The 22,243-nt window shown below is 38.1% G+C and overlaps 1 protein-coding gene across 5 annotated transcripts in view; it reads right to left on the minus strand.

Moving 5' to 3' along the window:
* Positions 1 to 2,984: 2,984 nt before the first annotated feature.
* Positions 2,985 to 22,243, minus strand: part of LAMA4 (laminin subunit alpha 4) — a 144,638-nt gene continuing 125,379 nt past the window's right edge. For all 5 annotated transcript variants that reach the window (XM_073022423.1, XM_038000999.2, XM_038000998.2 and 2 more), the window contains 8 exons: positions 15,895 to 16,082; positions 14,186 to 14,375; positions 13,060 to 13,215; positions 11,659 to 11,818; positions 9,789 to 9,919; positions 8,571 to 8,664; positions 7,970 to 8,089; positions 2,985 to 3,450 (listed from right to left, as the gene is read on the minus strand). In XM_073022423.1, the coding sequence (XP_072878524.1) occupies positions 3,305 to 3,450; positions 7,970 to 8,089; positions 8,571 to 8,664; positions 9,789 to 9,919; positions 11,659 to 11,818; positions 13,060 to 13,215; positions 14,186 to 14,375; positions 15,895 to 16,082 (1,185 nt within the window). In that variant the 3' untranslated portion in view covers positions 2,985 to 3,304. The remainder of the gene's footprint in view (positions 3,451 to 7,969; positions 8,090 to 8,570; positions 8,665 to 9,788; positions 9,920 to 11,658; positions 11,819 to 13,059; positions 13,216 to 14,185; positions 14,376 to 15,894; positions 16,083 to 22,243) is intronic.

Raw genomic sequence — 22,243 nt, forward strand, 5'->3', positions numbered from 1 at the left:
TACTAAGTGATACACTTCTGAATAACCCATGAATAAAAGAAGAAATGAATGAATAAATTAGAAAGTACTTTGAACTAAATGAAAATGAAAATACAGCATATCAAAATGCATGGGTAGCGCTTAGAGAGAATTAAGGCAATAAATTCTTGCATTAGAAAAGAAGAAATATCTCAAGGCAATGATCTAAGCTTCTACCTTAAGAAAACAGAAAAAATGAGCAAACTAAATCCAAAATAAGCAGAAAGAAAGAAGTAATAAAGATAAGAGAAGAAACAATGATATAAGAGCAGATAAATAATAGAGAAAATCAATAGAACCAAAAGCTGGTTGTTAAAAAAGATCAATAAAATTGATAAGCCTCTGGGTGGAATTATCAGGATAAAAAAGAAGACACAAATTATCAAATCAGGAATGATAGTAGGGGCATCACTACGGATTTAAAGGCATTAAAAGGATAAATAGAGTTTTTCAGCAGTATGAATTATTTAGTCTTCCAAGGCCTTTACCCTGAATAAATTGCCTTCCCACATTTCTTACATTTCCAGGTGTAAGCTTTCTGTAAGGGAATATTACAAATAGGTCCTAGGGTAACTTGGTGACACCATGCTTTCATAACCTTCCACCTGGCTGACATCAGCTCATTAATCAACAGTCTTTAGACATGATCATTTGACAACATGTTCTGTTGAGGCTGCTGATTTAGCTCTCTGTTTGTAAACTGTGGTCTGGCTGGGCTGGTGAGGGACTCAAGCCTGAGCAGCCACCATCACTACACTTGAGGAGTTCCTTGAGAGATTCAACTGTTTCTTCTCGCTGCTAAGGTCATGCTACATTCCACTTACATTTCTGCCTTTCCGTCCCATGCTTTGGCAGATCATCAGGCTTTCACCCCCAATCTCATCTACCTTCTGCCCACCTCATCCTACCCTCTAGTAGTCTTCTCTGGGAATGGTGTCCTTGGGTGCTGTGACATTTAGAAACTGAGTGGTCCTATTCATGGTAGCCAAACTTCTTACCTACTCTTCAGGACTTGAAAGGTTATCAGAGACCTGAGAGAGTGCTTTTTGTCTCTCTGAGGACTGTACCATTTTTCCCTCAGGCTTCTCCCCACACCCTCAGGCAAACGAGAGATTTCTGGGGCTCAGTGAAACTCAGAGAAGTCACTGTCCGTTTTTTCCTTTTCTCAGACTTCCAGGAAATTTACAAGTCAAGTGATTGCCTTAGGAGGTTAGGTGAGGGGATAACTTTATGGAAACTAGGCTTCCTTTAAATTCACTGGTTATGAGCATATACTTACCTGCCAGACACTGGTCTCAGCTCTTACAACATATTAGTGAATAACACAGATGAAAATTCGTGGCACTCACATTTTGGACAGGGGCTTGTTCAGTTGGCTTTCTGTACTGTATATAGACTCTGTGTGTGCATGTGCTGCAGGTTTGTGTGTGTGGTGTTGGGGGCATCATGGCGTTGCACTGCCAGTTGTGCTGAAATGGTTTCTCTCACCCAGTCTTAAAGAAGAAGGGATTGGCCTCTAGAAACCTGCTGCCCTTCTAGATGAGTCAAAGCAAGTGCCCTCTTGATTTTCTCAGTGAGACCCTGCCAGCTCACTGCTTTATGGTACCTCTCTGGCTCTGGTCAGCTGGAAGGCAGATAGTCTTTGGAGGCAGGGAAGCAAGGTGACAATCATGCTGCCCCTGGAGGCAGGCAGTCTTGTTTCGACTACTGGCTTCTTGGTCCAGCTGAATGACAGTGGGCAAGTTATCTGAGCTGCAAATATTACCTCAAAGGATTAGTGGAATGAACAAATAAAATAATAAACTTTAGCTTATCATAGTGCCTGGCACTTAGTAAGTCCTCTATGAGCAGACGTTAGCTATGTTCATCAGTATCTTCAACATTATCATTATTTGTATATTTCAGACAGAAGGGTAGCAGGGGATGTAGGTAGGTATTGACATATGTACCAATATGTAATATATGTAATCATTTCAAGGTAACATTGTTTTATTTCCGTTGGTAATTCCTCAAAATATTTTATATGCTCTCCCCTCAAAAGTTACTCCCTTTATGTATTGTTAATTCTGTGGATATCAGGGCCTATTTTCTCTTTTTCTGTCTTCTGAGTTGAGTTTTTCAGATATAATTCTTTTATTTCATTTCTACATATTAATATTCTACCAGCTATTCAAGCCCAGTTTTTCTAGGCTTTATTAATGTAGCTACTTGGAAAACAGATTATAACATTTTAGAAATAAGACTAGTTGTGTTGCCGGTAATGTGGGGAGCACACTGTTTTTGAGACAGGATCTCACTCTGTTGCCCAGGCTGGAGTGCAGTGGTGCAGTCAGCAGTCATAGCTCACTGCAGCTTTGAACTCCTGAGCTTAAGCACTCCTCGGATCTCAGCCTCCCAAGTAGCTGGGACTACAGGTGTGTGCCCATGTACAAATTTTTTTGTAGAGATGGGATCTCATTATGTTGCCCAGGCTAGAAGCAAACTTTTAATAAAAGGACTTGTGTACTCTGAAATTGAATCTTACGATTTTGTCCTCCTGTTTTTGTTGTGATATCCTCAATGATTCCTATAGAACACACAATAATAGTAATAATAACCTACAGAAGCCCCCCCTCATGTACAATTTTATTTTTCTTTTAAAGAGATAAGGAAGGGAAAAAAGTAGTTTCCTTTTTTCTTATTTAGAAAAAATTAAATTATACTACATTTTTCTAGTATTCTGTTAGAAATTTACTTTATTAAACCTTGATAACTGCAGCTATAAACCTAAAATATTCTTCTTATACCGATAGACCAAACAAAAGGGCTAAAAACAAATCTATTATCTAATTTTAGATTATATGTAAGTTAGTGAGTCTCTTCAAAATAAAGAAAGGTAGTTTTAGGACAAAGAGATTTTTATATAGATTGAAAGTTATCTTCCCTGGAAGAAAGGTGAATCTGAGAATCTAGCCGCACTTCAAAAATGTGTGCAAATGTTTATTCAGAATCCCTTCTATTTTATTAGAAAACAGAAACAGTAATTTCACCAGTAGGAATTGCGTGTGCTCTCAATACAAGTAAGTTTGCCACTCCTTCAATTATTGTCCATTGCAGACATTTTGGACTCAAGGTAAGAATCCAAATGAGAAATAAGAAATATCCAGTCCCTGATGATTCATTTAAGTCCTGTTCGACTAGATGAAAGCTTCCACCAGAAGGAAGAGTTGCTGTTCCTCCTGGCTGGCTTTGTGTTTCTTTCAGTGCTCTAAAGAACTTTGTATTTGGGCAGCTGTGTTCTGTTGTGTCAGGCTGCTGGACAGGAGTTGATGCTCACGGCGCCGCTGACCAGGGCTGCTTTACTGAAGCTCACTGGGTGTCCGTCAATCACAAAGTGGCGTATGCAGCCTGTGAAGGGTTTGCTGGGGGCCAAGCGTGGTGTCAGTAGAGATTCTGAAAAGAACAAGAAATAAAAACAAAGATTGCAATTAAGGTATTCTAAGCCAAAATATTACTTCCTGGTAAAAGTATACATATTTGCTCATATCATCGACATGATTTACATTTCAAAAATGGAATATAGTTATAATTGACTCATTTCTCAGGAACGTTGTTTGTGAAGTTCTGTGAACATGTGGTAATTTTAATATTTTGCCATGTTTTCCATGATCAGATTTCTGTGTATTGTAGCTGTCTTTCAAGGCTGAAATTTACCACTTATATGTAAAGCCTCAGCAGTGAATTTTCATGATCTACCTATTTTTTTTAAAGTTAATTTCACCTGGGCCTTACTTATAATGTGTGCTTTGCTAAAAAGGAGGAAAGAAATTTTAGCTTCTATACTATTTTTGGACTGGTTAATATTTCTGTTTAATTCATTACCCTTCACCCTTAAGCCTCTATATTTTTGCCTGTTCATAAAATATAATGAGAAAATAATGAATTCACATAAACTCAAAGTTAATTTTTCTGAGCTCAGGGTTTAAGAACTATAAATAGGATAATGATAACTCGCTTAGTCTTTGTGTGGGCACAGGTGCCCTGTGGTATGCCAAGGGAACTTTCTTCTCTTATCTTAATTAGAAATCTAGAAAAAGCCTTATACTTATTAATTGTACAGACACAATTAAATGTGTTAGGATGATAGAAGCAATATAATTTAAAACAATTTAGAGAGCTTAGAAATATCATAAAATTAAAATCCATTTACCCAAAGCTTATTATTATTTACCAACAGCTATGTGAGCAATAGCAGATAAAGGATAGAAAACACTTAGAAATCAGTAATTCAGGAAAGAACACAGAACAGCAAATGAAACATCAGCAAGTAGCTGTAATAAGTTTTCTGAGCAATGTAGGGTAAGAATATGCAGAAACCGTGTACTGAAAACAAATCATGGAAATAGCATTTCATATTTAGAGTGATAATCATAAAAAGTTTAGATTTGGAAGGGTCCTGAGAGATCAATTCCCTTTATTGTCTCTAGATTAGTGTGACTATTCTTCAAGCCTGTTCAGTGTACTTCATCATCTGGGTAAGAAATGAGTGAACAGGAAAGCTTATGAGGGGTAAGTAATACCTCAAAGTAAGCAAAGTAATACTTCTGCTTACTTTGGATACCAGACTTAGAACGTGGGTTTTGATTCTGCCCAGGCTTACCATCCTTTGGCTTATGAGGGAAACCATCTGGAGGTAATAATTCATGTAGCAGTTAGTGGTCTGAATAATTTGCCACACAATTAATTGTAGGTAGTGACAGTACAGTGCCCTAGGACCCTAAGTAATTGATTAATGAAATTAATGCATAATTTTAAGAGAAAATGTTTCCTGGGTTGAAGGCTTGACTATATACAAATAATGCAGGATTTTCAGTAGAGGAATGAATGGTTAGACCCGTGGGTGGGCTACATTAACAAAACATTATTATTATTATTATTATTATTATTTTGAGACAGAGTCTCACTCTGTTGCCCAGGCTGGAGTGCAGTGGTGCGATCTCTGCTCACTACAATCTCCACCTCCTGGGTTCAAGCAATTCTCCTGCCTCAGCCTCCTGAGTAGCTGAAAGGATTACAGGTGCTCACCACCACACTCAGCTATTTTTTATATCTTTAGTAGAGATGGGGTTTCACTATGTTGGCCAGGCTGGTCTCTAACTCCTGAGCTCAAGTGATCCACCCGCCTTGGCCTCCCAAAGTGCTGGGATTACAGGTGCGAGCCAATACGTCTGGCAGAAAAAAGGATTTAATTTTTAATTTTGATTTTAAAACTGTCACATACTAAAGCTGACTTTTTTGGCCTATAGTTCTATGAATTTTATGCATTAGCTTTTTATGGATAGAAATAATGAGTCACCAGAGTTCTGAGTGGTATTCTTGGAGAATTCAGTGCATTTAGGGGTTTTATTTAGCCTAATTTCTGTAGTTATCCTCTTAATGCCTGGTTTCTGATATGATTTTAGTGGAATTAATCTTGAACAGCTCAAAATGATATAATTAATTACATTTCATCTAAAATTATAATTGCTTTTGTTCTAGGCTTGCTGGCCTAATTCTTAGATGGAATTAAAAGCTGCAATGGTGCAGCGGGCTAGTGGTTGCGCCATTCTGGCCTGCTAGCTCCTGTGCTGGCTCATTAGCTAAAGTTTGCTATTCATTCTATGTCTCAGGCAGGCTGAATTTGGCTTTAGGTACATCTTGCCTGTCCAGTCTGTGGGGCTTAGCAACTCTTGTAGTGAGGGATGATAGCAGTGTGTGAGGCTGGGATCAGACTGTGAAAGCAAACAAACAAACAAAAATCAAAGATAAATATCTGTTTGAAAGATGTAGTAAAGTACACTGGGTACATAGTGAAGGACAAATACTCCAGCTTCCACAAGGGAGGGTCATGCTTGTTTTGTCCACCTCCCAAAGCCTAGCACATTGCTTAATAGACAATCTATGCTATGTGTTGGATATAGTCATGTTCCCTGCCATCAAGGAATGTACTACTTAGTTTCAACAATATTCTGTACTAAGTGCTACAACAGTGGTATGCGTACACATCCTAGAGGGAAAGGGGCATGTATGTAAGTAAATGTCTGAGCTGAGTCCTAAAGGTCAATAGGAGTTAGACTGGGGAGGAATTGGAGAAGTTGTTTCTTAACAAAGGTACTAGGGAAGTAAAGGAAGAACATTTCCCAGAAATTGAGGCCCAGTTCCCTTATGCAAAGGCCTGGAGCAAAGAGACCATCACTAAACATTTAGGAACTGCAAGTCCCGGAAAGTGTGGGGAGATCCCAAAGGTAGGGACGAAGAGGAGACAGATAATCAAGAAGCTTGTGTGCTATGGTGAATTTAATCCTGGAGGCCCTTGGGAACCTGTGAAACATTTTAAACTGTGTTGTGATTTCTGGAGGGAAGCAATGTGCAGAAATACGCACTGATGTGAGACTTTTTAATGCTGCACCTGCATGAAGTGCAGTGCTGGCCTTTGCCAGAATCCTTTCAAAGCTGAAGTCAGGAACAGGGAGAGGACTGGGGAATGGAGAGGGGAGTGGAATGGGGAGACAAAGGAGAAGAAGAGTTGCTTTGCGAGGGTCTCAAATATTTCTTTTCATACCGGGTTACCATTATTGTCAATACTGGTATTTGAAAAGTTCAGACAAAGAAGAGTGCTTAGTTGTTACTATTTTTGGAGTACCCAAGGTCAGATGCTTAATTTTATCTGTGCTTTCTTGCCCTCTTCTTTAAAGCATTGTCTGTCTTTATGGGTCAGTCTAAAAATAATCTATTAGAAGATTATTAAAATCCCCACCAAGCCAAGCACAGAAAGACAAATATCATGTGTCCTCACTCACATATATGAGCTTCAGAAGTAAATCTCATGGAGAGAGGTAGAGAGTAGTTGGTAGTTACTAGAGGCTGGGAAGGGAAGGGGGAAGAAGGAGATGAAAAGAACTTGGATAATGGGTAGAAAAACATGGTAAGATAGAAGGAATAATTTCTAGTATTTCATAGTACAATAGGGAAATTATAGTTAAGATAATTTATTGTATATTTCAAAATAGCTAGAAGAGAAGGGTTGTAATGTTACCAACACAAAGAAAAGATAAATGTTTTAGATGACAGATATTATAATTATCTTGATTTGATCATTACACATTGTATACAGGTATCAAAATATCACATGTATCCCCAAAATATGTACAACTATGATAGGTCAATTAAAAACTCCCCACCAAGTTCCCACTGCAAAAGCTGGGTTATTTCCCTTTTAAATCCCACTCCCCAGCCATAGCATTCAGGTTTTCCAAGTTAGTGAAATGTGTAAAAACAAATGTATTCAATATGAGGACCTGGTCCTTGCTTCAGAGGTTTAAAACAATTGGGGTGTTTATGTGTTGTCCATAAGTGTCTTGTCACAATCCTGGATTATACACCATTCTTGGCAGATGACAGCAGCAGTGACTGATGATGTTTACAGAATTGCAGCTGGGAACCTCTCTGAGGGAATGTCACTACCAATGGACAACAACTTATGGTCTGCAGCTGTTTTTGCAGTTCAGACTAATCATGGACAGAGAGAATTGTGCTTTTTTTCCTACTGAGGAAGGGGAGCAATTAACAGCAAGCTTAATCTCCCAAACTTCTCAGATCCTACTGTAGTGTTAGTCAATGAGTTTTCTTTGTGTTAGAGATGAAATAAGAGTATGTGTTTCACTGTGTGTATGTGTGTGGAGGGCACTTAAAAGGGAAAGAAAAGAAAAAAATAAGCAAACATGGCAAGGGAGAGTAATAGCTACTGGGTGGAATGCTGGGGTCTAGTTCTTACATGTCACTTTATTGTGCTTTTTCCACTTAAACGACACTGTATATAAAATCCTTTGAGTAACTAGGTGCATCATGAAAACACATGGCTCAATTTTACAATAACAATTATGAGAACTCAGTTTTTTGGATTGGAAACTTTTCCTTTTTAAGCAACACTTACCTGGAACACCTCCAACAAACACAGGCTCCCTGTGATCAACTGGTTTTGGATTCAGGGGTCCAACCACGTGGTTCACTTCAGAGTCCACATCCAACTGAACCACATTAGAATCTCTAATAACTGAAATGCAGGGCAAAGACCGTAAGTGGGCAAAGATCATAAGTGGCACTGGAGTGATGAATTTTTACATGAGAAAGACTATTTATCACAGTAATTGCTTTTATTTATTCCAGAATAAAGCCCACACTTTCTTCTATATTATTAAAATCATCAATGATGTCTAACAATGTCTAACCAAGAGATTACTGCAACATTTTCCTTAGAAAGGGAGAGTATTTAGAATATTCTTGTGCTACTTTGTTTTTGCTCTGTAAGTTATGCATTATTTAAGCAACTCTTCAACACAATTTTGCAGCACTCATATTTTGAAATCACATGTGGATTCAGTATACACATAATGGTATAATAACATGATTTTCTTTTCTTAGATACTTTTAGACTGTCGTGTGTTACCTATCATATAAGTGATAGTCTAAGTTCTGCCAGGTCATAATCTTACAGTTGGGTGTGCAGGCTCCCCAGGGCAGTCAACTTTTCTCACCTGTAATTCTGTGCCATCTGCCATCACAGAGACTCTGCTTGGGTGTTACTGAGGTGGAAAAATCTCTGATGCCATTATTGACTTTCACTATGACCTGCAAAATATAGGGCACATTCTATGATTTAGTTTCTCCTCATTGTGATAAAACGGAATTTCTTAAATAATTTACCATAGTGGGGCAATACTTCAACAAATATTCAGACATGATTAACTTTGCAATTTGAACACAAGGGGTCACTATTTGGCAGGCTATAGAAATAGGTTCAGCTGAGGGTGCTCTTTGGGGAGAGAACAAAGTAACTTCATAGGGGAGAAAATAGGGAGAGAGGGACACTAAGAAATAGAATAAATCCCTTCAGTTTCTAAAGATTGAGTGTGTTATACGAAGCAGGTTAAAGTATTGGTGAAGAACATGGACTTTGAAGCTAGACAGCCAGTCTCCTATTTAACTTACTCTCTGCCCCAGTTTTCTCGTTTGTAAATTAAAAGCAATACTGTTACCTACATCATGGAGATAATTGGGAGGATTAAATGAGTTCATCCAGGTAAAGCCTTTAGAATAGTACCCAACACATAGTAAGCACCAAGTAGGGATACGTTTTATTGTGATGGCTCAATGTAATTTAATAGAATGTACTAGAACCCAAATAAAAATCTGTTATATTAAGTTAGCAGCATCAATGAAAATATACTTTTTTCTTAATGTTTATTTGAATACTTCTATGAATATTCTTTAGTAATATCTTAGGATGAAAGTGGCATTTAATTATAACATAATTTCTTTATTTCTATCATTTGAGAATAATATATATAGTATATATACATATCTAGTATACGTATATATGATACCTGATATACATATATTATAGATATTTAGAAAGATGTTTTAGTGTTTGTTGATTTTGATAGTTATGTTTGCTGATTCCATTTGGTGAAAAAAAGTGCTTCTCATTCTTTTGTTAAAACTCTTTATGTTGTTATTGGTGATTATTTTTTATATTATTTTGCCATATTTTCATAACTGTTTTGATCAAATCAACTTTCAACATAGGAAGCTGAATCCAAATATTGCCCACATTTACATTTCATGTTACAACTTTCCTATTTTTCTTTTTCAGTTAGGGAAGATTGATGAAATAATTCTGTGAAATAAATTTGCTTCAGATCTAGAATCCAAGGTCAGATGAGACAAATCATTAAACATTTTTCAGACACTACCTGTCCATTTTTCATGTGAACATTTAGGTACTCCCCATTGACACTGTGGCCGTGGACCAGGGTTCCGAAACTGCTTCTGGGACGGACTTCAAATGCAATTTCAAACTTCAATCCAATATTGAAAGATTCATCTGTGGAGATAAACACTATAAACTCCCAAGAACAGCAAGATCATATTTGTAACTATGGTGTGATTTTGTAATTATATATCTTTTTTATCTGTTTTTGAAATTTTGATGCATTTTTTAACAGATAAGTAGAAAGTAGCTTTTCCATGTGAAACTCACTGGGGAAAGCTCTGTGAGGAACCAAGATAACTAACGCATCCATCCTGTTATGGGGTGTGAGACTGGCAACAGCACACAAAATATGTGTTATGGGAGCTCAGGGGAGGAGAAATTAATTCCAAGTAGCAGCAGCACTGTTGAGTATTTCACAAGTGAGGAGGACGGGGCAGTCTGGGCAGAGGAAGTAGACCGAACACAGGTACAGAGGCTGGAATGCTTGGAGAGCTCTGTGAAGGCCATTGTGGCTGGACTGTCCCTGCCAGGGGAGAAGGAGGCATGGTGAGTGGGAGCCATACTGGGAAGGGCTCTATTGCTGAAGTATGGAAGTTAGGCTTTATTTTGCAGTCACTGAGCAAGAGAGCTGTCTTGATTGGACCTGTATTTTAAAATAATTCTTAAACAAAAACCTAACTGGTGCCAGTGCAGTGCAGCATTTCAGAGAAGAAAGAGCAGAGAGAGTATTTAGGAGCTGTTACTGAGGTGATCCAATGAAATTCTTATTAAGAATAGTTGTGTTTACTCCAAGAGACTCGTTGCAAACCAGGGCATCTAAATACTGTTCATTTAACGTATCTTATAAATCATTTAAAATTTTTTCTTGCTATTAGTTAATGCTCATGGAGTAGTATACAAATTGTGCAGTTTGCTCCGCGTTCCCAGCTGTCCAAACCTTTAAGAGTTCTTATCACTGAAATTCCATGAAAGGCTGAGAATTGTAAGTGTAGGTGTTTTAGTGTAGGGGTAACGGTGGGTGAGGCAGGAAAGTAAAATCATGAGCTAGACAAGAGAGGAAATACTACCTCTGGGTGTTGTGCTGGATATGGTGGTGGTTTAGAAAGTATACTTGGCTGCAGTGTAATTTCTTTATTCGGGGCATGTGCAAAGTACCTAAGTGCCTTGAGAGCAGGGAACATGCAGCTTTATACCCTTTCCTGTCCTCATTCCGGGCACTTATTTTTGTGTCTTCCTCACACCCAGTGATTGCTCCACAGAATATTCTTGGAATGAATTAGATGGTGATTGTGTGTAGTCTGCTAGGATTTTATTTATTTTTAGAACTGTTATGTCCCATCATCTGGCATAGGGACTGCCTTACGGGAGGCATACAATAAAAACTGAATGAGTGAGAGAGTAATGGTCAAGGAGAATAATAAAAATCCAGAAATAAAAATTTCTGAAGGATAGTGTTGTCTGCTGGTCTTGGGGAGAAACTGGGACTTCCTTTAGTAGGACAATGGTTCATGCCAAGAAGGAGCAGAGCAAGACCTCGAGGAGCAAGGTGTCCAAAAACTGACATCGATGAGGCCACGGAGCAGCATAGACATTCTAAAGGAGCCCAGGTGGTCTTCATCCAGAAGTTTGGCAGCTATGGAGAAGCCTGGTCAGGGAGCGTATACAGGGATGGGGACTGTATGTATGATTTGGAGTGCAGGAGGGAGAAAGGTGGTTCTTGTGGGAAGAGGTTATCTTCTAAGGGCTGAGTTTGGCATTCTTAAGTTTTAACTCTGGGTCTGATATTCCCTGTTAGCCATCTCCAGGAAGAAGCATTTCATGACTCATATTTTTAACATGACTAATGTTACCTAGAACCACGTATCCTCCTTCTGTTGAAAAGTAAGTTCCTGTTTCCATGGGGCCTTCAAAGCAAGGGGTCACACTGAATGTCTGAGAAGCAGAGGTGATGGAGGCCCCATTGAGCTGGAGATTGCTGAGACAGCCACTAAAACTGTAGATGGAGTTAATCTGAGGGAAGAAGACATTTCTTAAAATCCATTTTCTCAAGACAGATGCACCAAGCGGGAGCAAAATGAGGGGGTTTGAGTCCTGAGGGAAACCAAGTAATTCCTTGTTGTATTTATTTCAGATATCTGAATGATCAGTACTTTCCTGGATAGTTGCTTTTTAACTGGTTGTTTGAAGCTGGAATTTTGTATTTGATAATGTCAACCTGTAATAATTGAGCTATGGACATTTTTATATTACACTTTGACACAAGAAGTTGCAGCTGTGGTTTTCAAATTGCATATTTACAAGTATCCTAGTTTTCCCTCAAGAATGACAGCTGTGCCAAGATCACCTAAAGCTGATGAGGGCTAGCAAAGTTCTTTACTTAAATCTACCATAGTCAAATAAACAGCAGAAAGCTTTCATTTCTGGTTTCGTGAGCTGTTTTTGTGGTTGAGAATTTATCATATCACAGGACATGAAACTTGGGCCACTTTAGATAACTGATTTCGTACTGCATTTGGACATTTTACAAAAGAGATTGCCATGGAATTAGGGCTGCTTATCTAAAATCTAATTATAATGTGAACCATCTTTTTTGCTTCACTTACATACATTAATGGGTCTTAGAAATTATTTTTAACATTGCTAAAATCCAACCTATATTTATGTGAAGAAAAATTTCGTCCTTTGATGCATTCTTTTTATTGCTAAATTTTTTTATAAGTGCAACATTTTAAATTTTTGAATTACACAAATGATATTTTTCTACTATATTCTCACTTCTCCCCAGGGTAATCACATTTCCTTATACATTTACAAATTGTGTGTGTGTGTGTGTGTGTGTGTGTAAGAAACAAAAATGGGATTGTAGTTTGCATAATGATCTGAAACTTTTTTTCACTCAATAATGTATAATGCAACGATTTGCTTTCTTTTTTGTTATGCCTTTACATTAAAAGTGTGGGTATTTTCTGAACAAATAAGATCCCCTTGAGACATAAATTTTCATGATAATTTATACCTCTGAAACTTTTTCATTTCACATCTACCTTAGAATCGAAAGATTACTTCTGACTTTGTAATGCCACAGGGCAGACAGGCAGCCCATACGACAGTACTTTCATGTCCCATGTCCAGAAAAGTACAGTTTTTACTGATGCTAGTTTCCAGTTTCCTAATCTGTGAAACGAGGGCCTCAATTAGGTGATGTTCTGGCTCTAACAGTCAGTGGCTCTACCTGGTCATGCCTGGCTTACCTGAACATTTTTCACAGCCTTTCCAGGAGCTACACCTCCCAAATAAATGGGACCCTTGATTTTCCAGGTAGCTTCAGTAGGAGGAAGACTTTCTTCTAGGACTCGAAGACCATCAATTACCAGTCGGCCACTGCTCCTTTCTCGAATAAATATCACCTGGATGAAGAGAAGGAAAATAGCACATCTCAGGTACATTCCAAGATTGGAGAAAAGGCTGTGTTTCCTTTTCTTCCAACTTTGCTATTGCAGTGCTGTGGGAAATCTTCAGAAAGTTTATTTTTAAAATGGCCCATCTCTGAAGGTCAGGAGTTTATCTCTTCTGTTTAGTAGGCTTCTGGCAATGCAGTTTTTGGAATGGCAGAAACTGTATCCCTCATTTGATTCTGTTTTGTTATACGGCATATGCCTTTATTGTGAGTTGTCTCCAGGCCTCTTTGCTTTATATACATAGGTGTATTTTTTTCCTGCTTATCTTCCATTTACCACTTCATGTATTAGAGGAAGTGATCCATATATTTTCTGACCTCTAGATAGAATGATTTAAAGCTTAATTTATGAATATAGCTTATGTTTTTCCATGTTCTCTATGAAGCTTTTCCCAGTTAACCAGGCCACATATGGCCAGAACAGGCCATATGTTCTCTGCCACTTAGATTTCTTGTGATTAATTATAATTCATGTTACATTGCTTACTCTTGACATCACATACCCACCAATTTCTTTCAATATTTATCTGCTCCCACTGTGGTATCCTGTCTTCCTCACTGATTTACTATTCACTTTGTATCTTCCACAGCTTAGCCAATAAAAGACACTCGGTAATAATTTTTGAAAAGTAAAAACCTATTGGCAGTAGAAAATAAGTGAGAAATCATTAAAAACCAAATTTCAGTTTATGTTGACCACTGATCCTTTGGTTAAAATAATTACACTCAGCCTGTGTCTCTTTTTAAATAGTATGCTTCAAGACTTTTATAAGGAATGCAATTTTTTGAAATTGAATTCTGAGCGTGCAGCAGCAGACTTTTAGAATGGATATTTCTAGAGAGAGTAATGGAGGCCCATGAGTGTCCATTTGACAATGGTAGCTATTTGCTGATAATGCTGTTCTCCGCCTTCAACTTACATCATGCCACAGGCCATCATTGTATTTCTCCTGGCTTCTAATCTTCAGTTTCTTGTGACCAACATTAAACATGTAAACCAAGCGGCCGTGGGCCAAAAATAGAGTCATAAAGTCATTCTCTTCTTGATCTGAGACATAGAAGATCATGCCATGGGAGGAACGAGTTCTCAGACGAATGGAAAACTGAGATCTGGTAAATGAAAAGAAAGGGATTACCATACGTAAAATGAGACTGAGGATAATCTCTAACTTCTTTAAAATAATACAGTGTAAACAAGAATAAATAAGTAGCCATTCTATCTAATCCCAAGCAACATTATTCCATACTTAGTATTATTAATGAATATTACATTAGCATGGCTAGTTCAAAAATGTAAATTCTTCTCTACTTCCTTGTACAACAAGGATGTATTCCACATTTGAGGAAATGTTGTTTCAGTTAAGGATCTTACTGTATCTTGCTTTGAAAATATGGCTGCAGGCTGGGTGCCATGGCTTAGGCCTATAATCCCAGTAATTTGGGAGGTCAAGGCAGGAGGATCACTTGAGCCTGGGAGTTCAAGACCAGCTTGGGCAACATAGTGGAACCCCATCTCTACAAAATTTTTTAAAAAATTATCCAGGGACGGTGGTGCACACCTGTAGTCACAGCTATTTGGGAGGCTGAGGTGGGAGGATCACTTAAGCCTTGAAGGTTGAGGGTGCAGTGAGCCATGATCATGCCACTGCCCTCCAGCCTGGGTGGGAGAACAAGACCTTGTCTCAAAAAAAAAAAAAAAAAAAGGCTGCAATTTAGTAAAAATATGTATGTTAAAGAAGCTTATCCATGTGGACAAAATACTAGTGAGTAATACAAATAATATCACTTGTGTGCTATCTAAAATACAGACTAAAATTTTTTCCCAGTAAAAATTAATTAGTGGATACCACGTGTAAAAAGCAGCCACCTGAGTGTGTAGAAATTAAACAAAACCTTCTAGAAATTTAACCACAGGCTATGGATAAGATACATTTACTAGGTTAACTTCTAGTTTGATTAACTCTAAATCCTGCCTGAAAAATAGAAAATACTGATTCTGCCTATTAGGCAGGTAGCAAATTATAAGACATTAGAGATTTCTTATTGAATACTTTGCCTCTATGAATGTTTGACAGAGCTATGTAAGACCTATATAAAAATATTTGGGTGCTAAAACTATAAAAATAATTCTTCAGTAATATCAGATAATCTGGAGATTTGTGAAATACTGGAAAGAGGTGATGGGGTTGGAGATAGCTGGAGGGTCATAGACAAACAAGCTTATTTGTATTTTCAGTGCTTTATTAACCTTCTAGTAGTTCGAATACACTCCCATTTACAACCTGAAAGCAATTTGTATGGGAGAGGGAGGGTGATATCAAGGTTAGATGATGAGTCATTTGAAACTTGCTCCATCTTCCCCTCCTTGATTGTCTTTTCTTTTTGGTCAAATACAGTAAACTCCTGGAAGAATATTGTTTTATGAACCTTACAAATGGAAAATCACAGAGAATATAATTCTTTGGATAGTATAAATCATGTACTATTTAGTACTTATTTCGATGATAACATAATAGGATTAAGGTGGCGCACAGAAAGGAAAGATAGGTAAAAACGATGACATGTGGCAAACAAAAGATGGAGGCCAGCCATGTCATTAAGAGTCTAGGAGTATAGTGTGTTACTTTACTTTGCACCAAAATCTCCTTTTAAGTGTTCAAACTCTTGGCGGCTGTTGGCTGTTCCTCCATATTGATAGGCGTGCTCTATTGCTCTAGGGCTGTTGGAAAGGTGGCAATGAGAGTTTCTTGGAGTATTCCGCTCTGGGAATTTCAGGGCAACAGGATCCCATGAAGGTGCATCTTTACTTTTCCCTCCCTATAAAAGTAAACCAAATTAAGGGATAAAAGTGACATACTAGCACCAAAAAGTACTTTGTGATGTCCTCATCATTAATAAGGATAAAAAATTTGTATATTATTTGTGCATTTTCCATTCATGGAACATTAGGCCCTCTCTCTTCCCTACCTCTACCGCTATGAGCAAATGACAGCAGTAGCTGCAGCAGTAACATCAACAACATAGCATATTAATGAACCCCAAATTCTTCCACATGGTAGTAAAGCAAAGTTAAACTGAAGCTACAGAGACAACTGCTCTATCATTTAAATTAAGTGCACATCTTAACCAATAGTGAAAAGAGGCAAAGTTGGCAATTAAAATGACCCTGAATCAATCAACAAAATCCTTACATAAGAAACAATATTAATATTACTTTAATACACAGATTATTACTTACGCATGGTGTGTAAAAAGTTAACATAGCAACATCTTCAAAATACTTAAGGAGATTTTTGGTGATAGGATATGTAGTAGAATTTTATGTGACAGGATATAGAACAATTTTTAAATACCTTGTGCTCTTAAAATTGCATGGCCGATGGTAAAATTTAGAGTTGTGCAAGTATAGGCTAATATTTAATGATTATTTAGTTTTAATTTCTGAAGCAAAATAAAAGTAAATGCAAATAAATTCAAGTATTTAGTCACTTATTCAAGCAAATGTTTAGTGACTATCCAATGGGTAGAAGTAAAGGGAAAGGAAATCCATGATTATTCATTCCTCCCATGGGTGGCATGTAGTGGGGAATAGAAAGTCAATGAGAAATGATTCCTGTTTTTTAAGGAACTGAAAATTAATTTGGAGAAACAGTTATAACAGCAAATTGGAAAACAGGGATGGTGCCAGATAGGACCTTAGATGATTGCTGGAGGTTTTGTTTTTTAGGTGATGAAGAGTCACACAGGTTTTGAAAGCAGGGAGGGAGTGGCCTGCTCTGACCCACCTAGGAAGACAGCTTGCAACAAGGAAGGCCTGATAGAAGAGGAAATGTGTGGCAGCAGGGAGGACAGAGACACAGCAAGAAACAAGATGAGAGATAGGATTAGATACAAAAATTCAGGATTACTGAATGAGCACACGCAGGCAACAGACAAGATGAGAGAGAGGATTAGATCAGAAAAGTTCTGGTTCAGGATTACTGAATGAGCACACACCTTTATTCCCAGCCCCCCTATTCCCATTGAAATGTCAGAACAATGTACATAAAAATAAATCCACAGCAGTCCTGGAAATCTAAGAGGGTTTCTACTGGCAGAACCAAGCCGTGTGGAATTTCTGGAAGATATAAAGTAGATTGGAACAGATGGACAATAAAACCCTTAATCTCATAAGGGCAAAAGACAAGACCTACAGAAAAAAAAAAATAGTGTTTTAGCTAAATCTCAGAATTACATTCAAAATCTAGATGTGATTTTGGGCAGAGGGCAGGTTAATTAATTAAAGGACAGACCAGCTGTGCCAGTGTCTCTTGCTCTCAGGGCAGCAGCTCGTGCAGTTGGATTTTGGCAGTGGAGACTCTCACAGTGGTGGTTAGGTTGGAGAGAGGTGGGAGCTCATAGACTCTCATTTCCTAAAGGAAAGCCCACCTGGTTCCACCATTCCCTCTTCCCTTCTTTATGCAGTTGTCAGGACTTATAACCTGATTTTTACTGCAACAGAAATAAGGTTTCTCTCTTGGATGGAGGAAATATACCCAGCTACCAGTACTTTTTGGTCCAGGCTCTCGCCTACAAATAATGGTCATAGCTTCAAGCCGTAAGTGGGCAGAACGGGCTGGAGTAGGGCTGCCAGGAGATTCTTTAACTCTAATGCCTTAGGAAAATTTTCCCAAATCCATGCTGTATTTCAATCCCAGTGGAGTAACATACTTTATGATAGGAGATATGATCACCTTTGTCTCAGTGAAAGGCCCAGCTGGAAATACTTTGCACAGGGCCTGTAGTGAGGGTAAGAGAACAGAGTGAGAGTGAGGGTAGGGGACTTTCCCCAACTCTGGCTGCTTCCTGTTCTCTCCATTTGGATGGAAAGGATCTCACGCTTTCTTAGTCAGTGTATCCACTTAGCTCTAGGTGCTCAGTGAAGCACAGGGTTATTTGAAACAGAACAATCTCAATTTACCAGCCTTGCCTGACTCTGCTTCAATGTGGGAATACATGAGTATGTAGGTGCGTCTCTCATCTGCTGCAAAAATCAATAAACTCTGGCGTCTTTATATATGGCAACCAAATATGCTAATTCTTCTGCAGATACACATTCACACTCTTAATAATGATAAAATAGCCAAGTTATAACTTAATTACTTTATACCATACAACACAGAGACTCAGTTTGTTATCCTAAGATGGGTGTGTGTATGGTGACTCTCAATGAACTCCACTAGACTTTGGCTTTACCAGTGTAATTTTTTGTTTTCTCTGTGGGCCTATTAGTTGCAATCCCACTGATAGTACCAGTTCAATTTAGCAAGATTCTTTTGTGTCAGATAACAACCAAGCTAGTTGAGCTACTGAAGAAAAAGACGGCAATGTGTTATACGGATATAGGGGTATCTTTTTTTTTTTTTTGAGACAGTTTTGCTCTTGTTGCCCAGGCTGGAGTGCAGCGGCATAATGTCGGCTCACTGCAAACTCTGCCTCCCAGGTTCAAGCGATTCTCCTGCCTCAGCCTCCCGAGTAGCTGGGATTACAGGCATGCACCACCTTGCCTGGCTAATTTTTGTATTTTTAGTAGAGACGAGGTTTCACCATGTTGGCCAGGCTGGTCTCGGTCTCCTGACCGCTTGATCCACCTGCCTCAGCCTCCCAAAGTGCTGGGATTACAGGTGTGAGCCACCGCGCCTGAACGGGGTGTCTTAAACAATCTAGGATAGTATTGTGGTGTCCCAGCAGGGGCTAGAATCAATTGGAAAGCTAGAAAAAATCAAGGCACTCCCTTTCTGGAGGTTTCTGGTTTCTCAGAGCATCTCTTTTCATTTTTCTTTCTCGACAGGATAGCTTTCTGCCTTTCACTCTATGAAGCAGCTTTTTTTCCTCTGTGTATAATTAACATAATGCCCTTAGGTTTACATGTTTTCTATTCAATGGCCAGCTCAGGCAGATCTCTCTAGATTCTAAATTTCCAAGAAAGAGAATCTGATAGCCCAGCTTTGTTTGTGCGTGTGATCTACCCTGGTCCAGTGATCTATATCCAGGGAAGTGAGGTCTTGCATCTAAAACACAGGGCCTGCCCACTGGGTAGGAAATCAGTTCTTAGAGAAGAGAGTGGTTTGCCAGATACCCTAGTACAATGTCTGTTACAATACTTGAAATGTTCATTATTAAACACCAAATGAGAAACTTTTCCCAATTAAATTTGAAACATAAACATTGTTAAAAAAATTTAAGACTGGAACATAGATGATAAGACAGGTATTCACAAATACCATAGGGAAATAGAAATCAATGTTACCTTTTTGGAAAGCAATTTGCCTTGATTCAGTAATTCTCCCTCTAGGAATCTATCTTAAAGATTTGTTCAGCAATACACTCAAAGATTTATCTACAAAGATCTTTAGTTTCCAGAAAACTGGAAGCAACTAAAAGTCTATTAATGGTTAAATGAATATAATAAGTGAATAGAATGGGATATTAGGAAGTGATTGTGAAAATAAATTATTACAATCCCAATTGCTTTGGTGCAGCCTTAATGAAAATTTAGGTCAGAGACCACATATTTTTCTTGGTAGTTATTTATGAAGCTGTTGAAACAAGGGTCAATAGAAGAAAAGATTAGCAAATGTTGACATTCTAGTTATCATAAAATATAATTGAAATCTATGGTGATTCTGTATCTTGTTATTACAAAGTCAAGATTCTGTCTAACACTATTTACCATAAAGGTTAGCAAGTTTCCTATAATATAGAAAAACTTCTGTTAATAGGGCTGTTGATTATAACCTTGAGACTGAATGTTTGTTGGGAAGTCACATTTGATAGACAACTTAATTTAGAAAACTGTGTTTATTTAAAGGGGTAACTATGTTTGCTTGAGAAGGTTGATGTCCCTCATCAACCTGTAATGTTAATCTGCTGCCTATGACCCTCTGACCAGTGTTCAAGTGCCAGATAAAAAAAGTTTCAGGATAAATCTTTTAGCATCAATGTATGAAGGTAACAGCAAGACTCTATTAGAATTTTATAGTATACTCTGAAAACTCCTTCATAGTATCTTCCAGCAAAATCCTTCATGAGAATCAATGAAATTATCTGTCTTCCATGTCCAACTCAGGAAGGTATCCTAAGAAAGTACTAAGTTTCAATTATTCACACACACAATTATTTTGTTAACATTGATAAAGCAGTCATGTATGAACAAAGAAGAAGTTTCAAGAGGATTGAAAAAGTAGTCCACATGTGCTCATATATATGGAAAATGTCAAGATATAATGGTCAGTGAAAAACCATCAGAATGGAGAAGCTGGTGGAGACACTTCCCTCTTGCTGATGGTCCAGAAGCCAGCCTTGGACGGCAATCAGTTCTTCCCCTGAAACAATGCTCAACCTCACTAGCATTCAGAGAAATGAAAACTAAAACCTCAATTTGTCCATCAGATTGGCAAAATTATAGAAATTTGATTATATTCATTGTTAACAATAGTGTGGGACAATATGTTCTTTCAAATGCTGTTTGTGGGACTGTAAATTGGTATTGCCTCAATATTGAAAATGCGTATTCCCTTGAGCCAAGCAATTTTACTTTTAGGAACTAATCTTCCAGAATACTCTAAGGTGCTATAGAGATATAACCACTAATATTCACTGAATCTTTACTATATGCCTTGCGCTATACTAAGTGCATATCATTTCATGCATTAACTCATTTAGTTTTTGTTACAACCTTATGATGCAGATAGCTGTGTATTTATTGAACACCTGTTATATGCATTGTTCTGAGTGCTTATTATACATCAGGGAACAAGATGAATGAGCTTGCATTTTAGTAGAGGAGACAGATAATAAATAATAAACATAATAAAGAAAGCATACTAATAAAATATAAGTACTACGAAAAAAGAATAGAAAGAGGCAAAAGAGCAGCATTGCTGGTGGAAGGTAGGAGACAGGCTGCAGTATTCAATAGGGTGTCAATGTAGGTCATTGAACAGATGAGAGTTGAACAATTGTAGACGGAAGAGAAGTTGTCTGTGCAGATACTTGGGAGAAGCGCGATCCAAGCAGAAGGGAAGCCTGAATAAAGAACCTAAGGTGGGAGTACACATGGCCCATTCTAGGAATAGTTGGGAGGCCAGTATGGGGAGAAGACTGAGAGAGGTGGGCAAGTAGGAGGAGATGAACTCAGGGTAAGGGGCATGGATCACATAGGGCCTCTTATGAATTATAGTGCCTTGGGCTTTTATTCTGAGTGTAGTCGGGGGGCCATTTGAACACAGTAGTGACATGATATGATTTATATTTATAAAGATCTGACTGTAGGGTTGAGAATAGGCTGCCAGGGAACAAGGTGGAAGCAAGGAGACCTGCTGGGAGGTGTCGCAGTTATTCAGATGAGAGTTGGTGGTGGCATGGGCCAGGATGGGAACACTGACACCTGAGCACACTCTTAAAATTGGATCATGAAAGAGGTGGGGAGGGTTAAACTGAAAGAATTAGGAGGGATTAAGGGTCCCACTTGTAATGAAGGCAAATAATGTACAGAGTTGCAGTAAATGCATGAGAAAGAATAGTAGGATGGAAATTTAGAACTCAAGATTTTGATAATGGAGTAGCTTTAGCTGATGTCACAGACCAACTGTGCATGTGAGTGGTTGAAGTGAAGGCCCAGGAAGGAGGGGAAAAACCAGGGTAAGATCAGAAACTTGAATATTCCATGATTGTGACAAAAGCCTGAAATTGTTACACAAAAGCAAATGATACTAGAGAATTAAAGTACCAAATAATATGTATTATTTATACAAACTGTTAAGTACAGGGACATTTTAACCATTGTAAGGGAAACCATTGTAAGTTGGAAGCATGAATAAATAGCTGATTAAGACTGTTCATTGGAACAAGAACTGATGCAACAAACACGGATGAGCCTGGAGGACATTACATTAAGTAAAATAAGGCAGGCCCAGAAAGACAAATACTGCATGTTA

The sequence above is a fragment of the Chlorocebus sabaeus genome, chromosome 13 (assembly GCF_047675955.1).
Source record: "Chlorocebus sabaeus isolate Y175 chromosome 13, mChlSab1.0.hap1, whole genome shotgun sequence".
Lineage (NCBI taxonomy): Eukaryota > Metazoa > Chordata > Mammalia > Primates > Cercopithecidae > Chlorocebus > Chlorocebus sabaeus.